The sequence below is a fragment of the Zootermopsis nevadensis genome, unplaced genomic scaffold, assembly GCF_977971745.1.
Source record: "Zootermopsis nevadensis isolate Lab colony 2312 unplaced genomic scaffold, Znev_1.0 Znev_ptg000028l, whole genome shotgun sequence".
Taxonomy (NCBI): domain Eukaryota; kingdom Metazoa; phylum Arthropoda; class Insecta; order Blattodea; family Termopsidae; genus Zootermopsis; species Zootermopsis nevadensis.
This window is the reverse complement of record NW_028259160.1, coordinates 7,670,835-7,683,948: the sequence shown is the minus strand read 5'-3', so window position 1 is coordinate 7,683,948 and position 13,114 is coordinate 7,670,835. Positions and strand designations below refer to the sequence as shown.

At 37.0% G+C, this 13,114-nt stretch overlaps 2 protein-coding genes across 5 annotated transcripts in view; both read right to left on the bottom strand.

Moving 5' to 3' along the window:
• The window catches only part of tud (tudor domain containing protein), a 32,133-nt gene extending 25,709 nt beyond the window's left edge, over positions 1-6,424 (bottom strand). For 2 of the 4 annotated variants that reach the window (XM_022082153.2, XM_087357095.1), the window contains exons 1-3: positions 4,286-6,424; positions 3,056-3,173; positions 1,304-1,378 (exon numbers count right to left, since the gene is read on the bottom strand). In XM_022082153.2, the coding sequence (XP_021937845.2) occupies positions 1,304-1,378; positions 3,056-3,173; positions 4,286-6,257 (2,165 nt within the window). In that variant the 5' untranslated portion in view covers positions 6,258-6,424. The remainder of the gene's footprint in view (positions 1-1,303; positions 1,379-3,055; positions 3,174-4,285) is intronic. The other 2 variants (XM_087357096.1, XM_087357097.1) reach the window with 1 other exon arrangement.
• Positions 6,425-7,710: 1,286 nt separating this feature from the next.
• LOC110838709 (Ring finger protein 146) lies at positions 7,711-11,135 on the bottom strand. Its single transcript, XM_022082193.2, has 3 exons — positions 10,962-11,135; positions 10,522-10,770; positions 7,711-8,838 (listed from the first exon to the last, which is right to left on the bottom strand). Exons 1-3 carry the CDS (start codon positions 11,026-11,028, stop codon positions 8,267-8,269), a joined length of 888 nt encoding a protein of 295 aa, XP_021937885.1. The 5' UTR covers positions 11,029-11,135; the 3' UTR covers positions 7,711-8,266.
• Between the last annotated feature and the right edge of the window lie 1,979 nt (positions 11,136-13,114).

Below are 13,114 nucleotides of genomic sequence, written 5' to 3'. Positions count from 1 at the left end.
TGATAGTTTTTCTATTGACCGGTGAAGGTGTGAAGTACTAAGTATGCCACATTTGTTTTCTGTATCATTTTGAAAGTGTAAAGTTCTTTTGTGCTCACATTGTAGATTATAAAGTCAATGACAAACAATCCAAATACACTGTAACTAACTCCATGGAGCAGAGCCCCTCTTGAGAAACTGATAATCACTCAGCTATTCATAATATTCCCTACCTTTTATGGAAGCAAAACATTCATTACTACATTCACAACAAATGCTACCAGTTCCTTTCTACAGCCAGATTAAACCAATTCATTCACACCCTCAATTCTTATGACCCTAAGATCAATTTTAATACGACCCTACTATCCATGCCAACATCTTCCATGTAGTCTCTTCCCCCCAGGCTTTCCAGCCAAAATTATGTACACACTTCTCATCACTCCTATGTGTGCTACATGCCACAATCATCTCATCCTCCTTGATTTGACCATCCTAATAGTACCTGGTGAAAAGTACAAACTGGGCTACTCATTACGCAATTTCCTCCACTGTCCTGTCACTTCATACCTATTTGTTCCAAATATTCTCCTAAGTAACCTGTTCTCAAACACCTCAATCTGTGGTATTCCCTTGATGTAAGGGACAAAGTGTCATACCCATATAAGAGCAGCAGGTAAAATTACAGTTCTGTACATTTTAATCTTTATAACATAACATTCTGAACTGTGTGGTAGTAAGCTTTCCCTGAGCTTAGACTACTCTTAATTTTCTGATGAATTGAGTATTGATTTGTTACCATCATAGCCGAACATTTTAACATTGCCACATTTTGAATGGACTTATTCTCGACCATTATGCAAAGATTATGCTCTGTAGCCTGCATTTATTTCTAGACTAACTTTCTTACTAGCACCTAAAACAATTTCTGTGGGTTTTTTTTATGATAATTATATTTCCACCCAATTAACATTACCTTCCTGATAGTGTATGTCAAAGCAATGATGGTAAGAACATTCTTGTGTCATACCATTCTGAACAGGAAATGCATTGGACATATGTTTACCTATATAGATTGTAATATAGGTTTAATTTAAACACATTTTATCTAGGCTAACTAGTTTCAATAGTTTTCATGTAAACTTAAAGAAAAACAATTCAGTGCTTAATGCACTATGAACTTTCAAACACACTATGTTAAGGCACATGCATATAAAATACAATGAGCATATATCATAACAGAAAAGAAAAAAGTATGCCACAGACAAACAGAACAAAAAGCTGTAACACATTCTGAATAACACCACTTGTGTATAAGGGTTACCGTGGCTTTCTGAGAGAGGAACGCCAGTTCAACCCCTTTAAAGAGGGTAGTGCTTCTCTGCATTGGGACTGAGACCTATGGATGAGAACATATTAGGTATGTCACAATAACATGCTGCAACAGAAGTTCCCAAACTGTATTTCACAAAACCATGGTATTTCCACATGCAAATTTCTACGATGAAAGACTTCATTATGAACACCAAACTCAAAGTACTTTCCTATTGCAATGACATGACTGGAATCTGCCTGCTTAAGTGACACTTCAAGCTGCAGTTCAGATCCCAACACTGTAAAAAGTAAAAATTCTTAAAGAATTTCGAATTGGGGGGGAGGCTTATGTACAGATTAAGAATTTGAACTTTTGATAAGAGAAAGAAGAGGACTACACTTTCATTTTGCTGATGATAAAATAATGATAGGAAAGATAACAACAAAGGCACAGACAGCCTACATGTTAATGCAGGATAGAAACCTTGGTGTGAGCCTGGTATTCTTCACACACATAAAGATTTGATTGTGAAGTGGGATCAGGTAAGAAACATGGAAAAACTTGTACTGGATTGGGCTGATCTTGAACCTGACACCTCCATGTTATCACCAAATCACTTGCTCTCTGATAATTTATGTTGTAAAAAATGAAGTAACATGAGTTCTATATTTCTGGAACATATTCTTTCTTAACAGAGCATTCTGTGGATGCTAACACTTCTGAAGAATTGGTAAGGCCAAAAATCACATTCCTTTTTCTACATTATTACAATCTGAGTAGCATTATATGCCACTGTATTCTGAAGCAATGATTATCTTAACATTCTCAATTTATTTCTTATTCTGTTTGCATCACACTTGTGCGAATCTGGATATGTGTTTGATGAAGTCTGAATGTTTCAGACAATGGTGCATTATAATCTGTAAAAGTGATACTTTGTCCAGATCTGAGGATAACCTGACCAAGGGACCCAAGAGCCGGGGGTTTTTATCTTTCCCTTTTTACCTGAAGATACAGCTTTCGAAACACAATATTATTGAAATATAGATGATTGGAAAAGTCCAAAATACCACTTTTATGGATACATATTATAAAGTAGTATAAAAACAAAATATGGTCTACTGGATAATACAACCACCAGCTTTCTGGTATTATTTTCTGCATTCAGAAATTGTTTGGCATGCTATAAGGAGGGTCTCTCAAATTTTAATTAGTCTTTCTGTTTGGTGTTCTATTAAAAAATGGTCATGTGTATTTTTTAATCTGCATCTTTTAGCTGTGATTATGGCTCAGTCAGTACTATTTTGACTGAAAGGATGACAGAAAATTTGGGAAGCAATGTGCTACAAAGTACTAGTTGTTGCTTCAGCTCATCCTTACACAACATATCCCTGCTGATTAAATCAGTACAACTATATTTTAAATCATCAATGTCCAATGATGCTTTCACCAGTGTGGTTCATCTTGTAACATACTTTCTTCATTCTGCTACTTTTGTATCTGTGCCCATTCTTTCTCCTCTCTCTTTTATATATGTCTATCATTTGGTCCCTTCCCCACAGTTCTTGGTTCTTTATCACAGCTATATTTTTAAACTCAAAGGGAAGCCTATTTTTATCCATGTGCAGCAACTTAAATGTAGTCATAAAATCACTAAACATGCATCTCAGCCCTTTCATAAAAAGGTTTGTCCCACCCAAATCATCCAAATTCACCACCAAATCCTCATTTTTGGAATAAAGAAACTGCAATCTTAAATACCTCGGGCATCGTTGATTTGACTTCTCTGTACCTCTATCCCACATCTGCTGTTTCCTCTTAAACTCCACTTCTTCATGTGACATCTCCATACTAACTTCTGTAGAAGCCTCTCGCCAGCCTGCAGCAACAACCATTAGGATGACTTAAAAATCTGTACCAAATCCTACTCACTAAATTAAAAATTCATTCACCATCCTACAGCACTTTAAAAAATACCTTATTTATGGCTGCACACAAAAGTTGAACCATTATTTTGCAAATTATAATTGGATATTACAAGGATTTTAAAAAATGAATGGTTTAAAGTTTTTAAAATTTCTCACATTTTTTTATAAAAAAGGTTTATTTGTAAAAAACAAATAAACACCTATGTGGATATAAAATACAGAATGGCCACATCATTAGCAAGCATGTAATCAACTGAACTATCCCTGAAGGTACGAAAATTCTTCACTTAAAAAGAATATGAAACAATGGTAAAGAAAGTGGAAAATGAAACTAGGTTTTCTAAAGAAATGGTGGAGTGTCTACACCTAACACTTTGGCCAGGAGTCAAAGGAGGGTCCATTGCCACACTGCAAAATCGGAGCTGAATTGGAGGGCAATAATCGACTGGGTCTCCTTGTCAGAATTCTTGAATATAAGTCTCAGAGCATCAATGCTACAACCTACTGACATCAGCAGATATGGAACAAAAATTTTCTTTCCTTACTGCAATAACAATCTGCCATGTAATATGATTCCTTTGTACTCTATGAAACTATCAAAGTACATACTTTTACCATCTATTTACTTGCCACCAGTAAAACCATGTCTCTATACACTGAGAAAGTTAGTTCACTTTAGGTTGGTAGAGATTATATTAGGCTGAACATCTGCAGACAAAGCCTTTTGTAAAGCATCATTCCAGCAAAACAAATGAATTACCAGAATGCTTTATATGATACTCTTCAAGTCATTGATCCAAAATAAATAGAAAGCAACTTAAAACAAACTTGGATCATTTCACATGGCTTGTAACCAACTCCAAGTTTTAATATACATATTATATCTATATAATACAATGACCAGTTGGATTTAAGTTACAATGATCTTTGTAATGGCTAATAAACAAAAATATGTATTTGACACTCACATGAATGTTTACATGAGGTTTTATGTACAAATTAAAACAAATTAGTGACTAACATGCAATGATCACTACACTGTAAAACTTCTGCAAACACTCACCATCATCTTTAGTTGGAGAATTGTACATGGACAACTGGTTCTGTGTTCCAGTAGTTTCTTGGGCTGTGTTACAAGACAATAACTGGTCACCAATATTCACATGTGGTCCTGATGAGTTATCATACAGTTCCACAAGCATAACATCATTCGGCAACTTGGCCTTCACCAACATGGTCAAAGTCTTGTTTAAAGTTATCTCTTCAAACCTGACTGCCAAGTCCTCATTCTTATTCTCTTCCAACCCACTCAGACAACATGGTATAGCTTGTGTATACAGAATCTTTACATAACTTGGATCAATGCACTTGAGAGATGACAATGGTACTGAATCTTTGTTTCCATAGTCAACATACATTATTTCAGCCAAACCAGATGAGAATGACAGTACTTTTGCCCTGTACCATTTTTTATCTTCACTATACAGAGCACAACAGGGTAACCCAATCTGGATTTGATCAACATCCAAACATGGAGCTGTATCAGAGCAAATAGCTTCAATTGCTGACATCACAGAGTTCAGTGCTTCCGCATTTGCTTCAAATTGAATATAAAACATTGACACATCTATCACATACGACACTTTAACGGAATCTTTCAATCCAACCGGCATTATTGGCATCACTGGGTAGTAAAGGGGAACTTGTTGAGCCTTCATTTTCTGAACAAGCAAATCCAACACATTTGTACCATTAAGCTTCAACTCTCCATACTGCTTGAGGGGAGGACCCTCTGGTGGTACAACCCGCAAATGTAACAGTTTTTCTGTCACTAGTTTTTTGAAGTATGACTTTATCTCATTAGTAATGGTTAGATTTTTAAGACCAGCTAGAGCAAAACGTAAAGCCATCACTTTTGGAGTAATAAACTGTTGGGGTAGTTCAAAGATCTCCGAGTATGGAAGAATTTCTGAATTGCCAAAATCCACATAATACAGCCTGCATTTGTCATCCAAGACAGCCATGACAACTGCACGGCACAGTGTCTTGTCTTCTGTGAATCTCCCGAGACAGGCAGAACCCGGCAATAATGGCTGAGTCAAAGGAACTGCTGGGGAATTATTCATCTCATCCATAAAAGCTGAAAGCATTTCCTCTGCAGCTTGCAGTTGAATTGCAAAGGATGATGGGCCATCTTCAACAAAAGACACATAAACCATGTGTTCTGAGTTCAGTTCCAACACTGGACTTGTGAAAATGCGCACAGTTTCTCGAACTGAAGATGCATTCCTCAACACTTGTTCAGAATTGCTTTCCAGTCTTACTGCTGGAAGAATGGGCACTGCCTGACCCTGTAACTGACTCATTAACAACCTTGCAGGTGGTGGTACAGCAATACCTGAAAATTGTGGTGGTGCACAGTCCAAGCCAAAATAGCCCTGAAGAAGAGCTTGATATGCAGGAATTGTTATTGCTATTCCAACTTTATTTGCTATCAGAATTTGGGCAAAATCTTCATTATTGTAAAAGACTTTTATCAACCGCTTATTTCCAATCTGAGCAATTACCACACTCTTTAACTCTTCATAGCACAATGCCCGCCGAATATATGCCAAACTGTTCTCATCCCATTTGCTTGTGAAAGGTATTACACCGGCCAAAAAAAATTCTGTTGCCTGATCACTCAAACGGGTTAGCAAACTTTCTTCCAAGGATCTGATATCGCGAGCAGACACAACTTCAGAGTTACCATAATCTATGAAATGTACAGCAACTTGCCCCACAGACGCATCGGGAGGCCTTGTAACACGAGCACGGTAATACACACCATCGCTGTATCTCGCACAACACAACTGACCTACTTTAATAGTAGAAGGTATTCCTAAACCCCTTTCAAACTGCTCTGACAGCTGCAAAATTAAACGTTCCACTAATGTGGCTTGAGTTCGTTCCAATTGAGCCCATATTCTCAAAAGCGGGCCATCGGTCTCAATGTACGTAACAAAAATATCTACTGGTTGTTGTAATATACTCATTTTCTCTCGAATTTGAATCTCAACGTAAACACAAACTGCAAATTCACACGACTGTACTCCACATCTTGTTTACATATTTAACACGCCAAATCACTTTTAACAGGTACAAATTAACGTCATCCACCACACCAAGCGCAAAATCTCACAGAGAACGACACAAAGTAACACTGGAAAAAATGTTAGCATGAAAGTACATATCTTGAGACGTACACAATAGCTATCACAGATGGCAGCAATGATGACCAACCGTGAACACGTCTGATATCATATGGCTTGTAAAAATATGAAGATGGTAGAAATTTACATTATCCCATTCCTCTTGCCCAATTCCTTCGAATCTCTGGCGACAGATACTCGACGTCCTTAATTTTAAATGTTTGCAACCCATTGTTTTACATCTACCCAAATAAGTTCATTGGGGTTTAAATAGGAGTGGTACGGCAGAAATCTCAGCACAGTACGTTCTTTGTCTGCTAAAATCTGATCAATCACATAATATTTGTGCTTTAATTTAATTAATTTGATTAAATTGTACGGTTGAACTTTGAACATGTAACAAAATGGGATGTTTCTTTGATTGAGACATCGGTGGTTTGTCTGTCTGAGTGTTGTGATACGAGGCGTTATCAATGAACTGAAAGGAGATTGCAAGGAACAGGTGGCATGTTGTTAACACAGCACAATCCCAAGACAATATCAGGCTTCCACACTGCTGCACTGACACAGACTGTACTGACCGACAGAAACTCCTTCCTTCCTTCATTGAGTGGTCCACATATTAGGCTCTCCCTACAAGGTCAGCAGCCATAATCGGTGGATCCAGTTGTAACGAATAATGTGGATATCAGGTACTCTCAGCAACGTGTATGAAAATTCTAGGATATTGTGAAGTGTAACATACATGCTGCATGCTGTAAACCTAGGAAATTCACAAGGTTCGTAGCAGACAATTTTAACAAAAGTTATTGCAATGATACAATCTCAATCAAATTTGTTCTATGACTGTGGACATTGCATGTCTTGCTTCAATGTCTTAAAACATACAATAGGTGAAGAAACTGGTTTATTGATATTGCATTGAAATGAAACTGCAGTCAACATAATGGAACTAACTTTCCTTTCTGCAACCAAGTGTGCTGCAAACCAAAATGAATGCTGATTGATTTCTGAAATTACAAGTGGCACTGTGAGTTTGCTCTACAAGATCACATTAAATACCATCTCAATTTACAAGCACTGAGATGTCTCTGTGATGCCATGCACTGTAAACACACAAAAGTATGAATCCAGCCAACCAACAAATTCACCATAACAATACAAATGACAATGCAGTCCAGCTTAGTGTGGAAATTTGTAGTAAAAACAGCAATGCATAAGTGAGACAGGCTTCCTATTTACCATATTTTGTTTCCTGTAACTTTCTGTTCACCAGTTTAAAATAACATACAGCAAATATGGTATCCTCATCAAGTCAATTTTTATTTTTCATGCAGATGCCATCTTGTTGCTTTACATTATACAAAAAATTACTGCACCCAAGCAACAAATTTTTTCAAAACTCTATTACTGCACATCCATGTATGAACCTGCAGTAAGTGACACTACTGCTGATCGCATCTCAAAAGTGTGCCATGCTCGTATTACTGATTACATTGAACTTAGTGTGCAAAGTCCATTATCCTCAAGACAAGTACTGCATTAAAAATTTAATACACCCTGACCTAATACCAGCAACAATTTCTATCAGTAGTTGGTTACACCTACAACACAATGTTACAACCAAACATTACCACTAAGACATGATGTTTACTGGTGTATAAAACATGGCATATCATGACATAAAAATGCAATTTTTAATCACAGCAAACAAAAATTATCTCTCTCTTGAAGTTAGATGGCTATGACAATTTTAATTACATGTCTACACTAAAAATTAGTTTGGGCCAGCATTTTAAAACATGCTACAAATTTTTCAAGAAGATATTAGTCAATAACAATGTGAAAACAAATCACAACTGATCCTCATCTGAGGAAAAGGTAAGCACCCATGGTGAAGGTACAACCCCAGAAAAGTCTGGCAGTTCTTGGTGCTCATCCCCACTCCCTCTTTCATCTTCATCACTACCATCTGAAGCACTGACATCGTCTCTGAGGCTCAGGGATCTGATCTGTTCAACAGCCCTGTGAAGCGACTCTTGTCGATCTGGTGTTGTATCTCCACTGACAGCTCCACCAGCTGGAGTCTGGGGTGTGTTTGTTGGTGGAACTGGGGTAGGAGTCATGGCTCCATCAGCAGTAACTTGAAGAACAGGACTCTTTGGCCGGACTTCCTCTTCCACTTGGTCTTCTGTTGCCTGCTGGTAGCCTTCGAATCTCAAACCAGCAACACCTTTCTTTGGAATTGTGGATAGGTCACGTTTGATACGTCGGCGACGAGAAGGATCATTTCGTCGTATCTGAAGCATTGCATCAAAATCGGCAATGTACAGCAAACCTGCCACAAGAAGTTCACACATCCTTTCTCCTTTCTTATAGGCTGCCTCCAGTTCTCGACTTGTGCGCTCATCATATTGCCACCAGCCTGCAAAGAGCCATAGATTTAGTAAGACCAAAACAACCCATGACCTTAAATTTATCTTGATTCATTACTTAATATATTCTGTGCGACTTCACAGTCATACAATACACACATAATAATAAGAAAAAGGGAAAAATTCTTCAACCTTGCCTTACAAAATAAATTATTATATACTGTCATTAGTTTTATAGATACCTCCCAAACTCATATAGCCATCATATATAAAACCCCACCTATGCATGGAAAGCTAGAGTAAAATTTGCACAGCCCAATTCTAAGTTTCAAGGCTATAACTTCAAAATACACCTAACTTAAATGTCAATAACAATACAGGTTCAGATCACACAAAAGAAACCAATTTAACATGCAATTCGATAATGAAGAAGACACAAACGTTCTACACATGAATGAAATTTTGGAATACTGTTTAGAGTTCTGATCAATGAAAGATAAATAGGTATTTGTTTATCCAAATAATCTTGGCCCTTCCTAGCAGTTCTTACTAAATCTATGCTCAAGTATAAATGTTGGCATGTCTATTCCTTTCATCGCAGCCCAGCAATGCCTTTATTTTCAGCTGTTTTCATATCACGTTTGATTCTTCGTTTTTTTGTAGGTTCATGTTTCCTGTATTGCTGCGAGTTTTTAAAGTCAATCACATACAAGGTCCCACATATAAGCACCTCACAACTTGATTCTCCAAGTTTAAACATTTCCTCAAGATCCACATTTGTGCGTTCATCATACAGCCACCAACCTAGGACAGGAATTCATAAATAAAACTGTGAACTTAAATATTCTTCATGCAACACTATTTCCTCTTTTCCCACTACTTCTACTATTAAACACTGCATGTGTGTACTCCATCTGGGCAGAAGTGGACATGTATGACCCATCACATCACTAATGTTAGGATAATTTATTTTGCTTCCCATTGCTCTCCTTGACCTTACTAAATTTTCTTTTAAAAACTGTCAAAATTCTTATATTATCCTATCATAATCTAATGCTTACCAAACGTTCTACTTCCTGATCAGTAAATCATGTTCCAAGACACTGGTTTCAGAATGTTTTAAAATGTTTTAATAAGATGGCAGTATGAATTATTCTGTTACATGACAGTCGAAATTGCAAAACAGGGACAGTATGCTATAAGCTGCAGAAATATGAATATAACTCACTTGCATAAATTAACCTCTTCCTTCTCTAAGGTTATATTTGTAAGGAGAAGATACAGAGAAAATAAAGATGGAACAAAAAGAAAAATATCACAGTAAAACTTTCACAGATTTATAAAAATGGCAAACAACTATTTTCATTACTACCACATATCAAATACAACTTTAGAAAAACTTTACAACAGTTACTGCTTAAACATGTGTGTGAATTTTAGCTTTTATTTACAGTTATTATAACAAACATAAACCATTCTAACACCCACAACCTTTCACTCAATTTGGAACTTATTTACACTTCTTAGCTTCCATACAAACATTCTAACATGCCCACATATATCATAACACATTCCTTACATACTTATATTTCTAAGAGCCATAATAAGTGTTATCAAAATGAGAAAACTTATAATCGAGTGATCAAAATTTAGTAATTACTAAAGCTTTTTGCAAGTAGGTGTCGAACGACGCCAGAGAAGCGTGCAAAAAAAGAGAAATACAAAAAACTTACCATTTCTTCCTTCATAAAACCACTGATAGCCATCATCAAGTTCAGCAATGTCTTTTTCTGTATTATTTTGTGCTACTAGGACAGGCTTTTCAAAATAATCTGCTGGAATTTCATGACGACACATTGCACATTTCTTGCTTTGATTTGCCACACCCTTTACGCACAAAAAGCAAAAAATATGTCCACAGGGCAATTGTGCAGGATGAACACAGGACTGCAAGCACACTGCACATTCAAGAATTGATGAACCTAAAAGCAAATGCAAAGTACTGATAAATGTGATGAAACAAAGTAGTTCATTAATTTGTGTTATAAATGCCAAAATTAAAAGAACGTGCTTCTAAAAACTCTCATTACCTACATTTACAAGGGCAAGTTTTAACAAGCACTGCAACTATATTTAAAAATTTTCCAAATATCTTCAGTATATGAACCACTACCTATGTTTTCTATTCCCAGAGTCCTTTTGTCGCTTTCATTTCCTTCTATTGGTCTACTTTCAGCCATTCTTTTACATTAATATCAATGGCTTATTTTATAAACCTGGAATCCAGAACAATGACACAACATCCAACATCATCTACCGCCATAGATAACCTACCACAGATCACAGAAAATACCAAGATGATTAAAGTTTACTAATTTTTTGATCGTCAGTAAGCTGGTCACAATCGGATGTATCTAAGACCAGGAAATCTCCGAAAGGAGGTACTTATTCTCTGGAAAAGAGCGATAGGAAGTAAAGAAGATTGTTTCAGGATATTGTGTGACATGGAACCCACCGAAAACTTCTGCGCCATGTATTATGAATTATGGGAGTTCCTGTAATTGAAGTTCTCGTCAACAATGTGTCACCATTATCAGCGTCTGGGATCGACATTCTATGCAGCCATTCAAACGGTTTGGTAGAGAAACCATAGTAATAGTCACGGGTCGAGATTCCAATATAAAGTATTAGTTGTAATGGCCTAGTATCGAAGTCTCAAAACTACGTTTTAGTGTTCCGTGGTCAAAGCCACCATGCATGTATTGTAATGGTTTGTGAATGACCGATGATCTGTGATGGAGATCCCCTACATTGCGATCATAATGGCCGTAGATCGAGCCCACACCACACCAATACAGCGATTATAATGGTCTTCGGCCGAGGGTTGTAGCCGTTATAATGGTCTAGGATGGAAGCCCTTGCTTTGCCATTATAATGGTTCGGATCGAGGTCGCTATTAGCTATTATAATGGTCTATGGTGGAGGTCCTGTATAGCCATTATAATGGTTTACGAAGACGACTTCATTATCTGTTATGGTGGTTTGGGATCACGCGTTGTCTGTAGCCAGTATAATTGCATGGAATGGAAGCCCCTATAGCCATTACAGTCGAAGATCGAGCAGCCTGTGCCTCTATGTTCATTATAATGATCTGGGGTCGATGTGCACATATTTCAGTGTAACATTATAGTGGTCTGGGATTGAGACTCTCGCTTAGACGTTATAATGGTCTGGAATGGTGGTATGTATGAAGCCATTTTAATGATCTGTGATATAGGACCACCCTGTCCTCCATGCCAGCCCATTATAATGTCAGTACAGTTTTCAATGACAACTGATTTTAATGGCTGTAAAGAGACTTTCATAACGGCCCTCATATGACCCCATTTTAATGGCTATATTGAGACCTCAGTACCATCCATAATGGGTTACATAGACCCTCCATACTAGCCAATTACAATGGTTATAGCTACACACAAGCTTTCATATCCGACTGTTATAACTGCCATATATGGGCCTCTATATAAGCCTGCTACAATGGTTTTAAGAACCTATACACCCAACTGTAATAATTCTTGTATAGGGTCCTATTTACAGGACTGCTAGAAAAAGGCTGAGGATGTGAACCACATTGGAAGATTTGAACATAAAATCCATCAGCATGTTTCTGCAGGGAATTTCTTTATCAACTGTATAACAATCAACAGGTTTAGGAAGACAACAATGAAGGTAGTTAGTTAATGTAGCTGTCAGTCCTGCTCTAAAGAAGTGGGGAACAGAAATCATACTTTTTCACTTTAGAGATACAAGTGGATTTTGTTTTGGAACCAATACCTGGATATCATTATGTTATATTTTAACAAAACCAAAGGACAAGCCTGAATACTTTCTTTTAGTGAAGTATGTTGTTTGTCTCCATTGCTCTTTAACTTTGTGTTAGAATACACCATCAGGAAAGTCCACGACAGGCAGCAGGGTTTGCAATTGAATGGGACACATCAGCTATTGGCATATGCTGATGATGTTAATTTATTGGGTGACAATATAAATACAATAAAGAAGAACACACAAGTTTTTCTAGAAGCTTGTAGAAAGGTGGGGCTAGAAGTAAATTCAGAAAAAACCAAGTACATGTTAGTATCCTGTCAGCAGACAGGAGGGAGAAATCATATTAGGGTGGCTATTAAATCCTTTTAAAATGTGACAAAGTTCAAATATTTGTGGGGAGGGAGGGGGTTATTTATTAGAAAATTCGGAGGAGACTAAATTCTGGAAAAGCTTGCTACTTGTCAGTTCAAAATATTTTGTCTTCCTGTCTGACTTCTA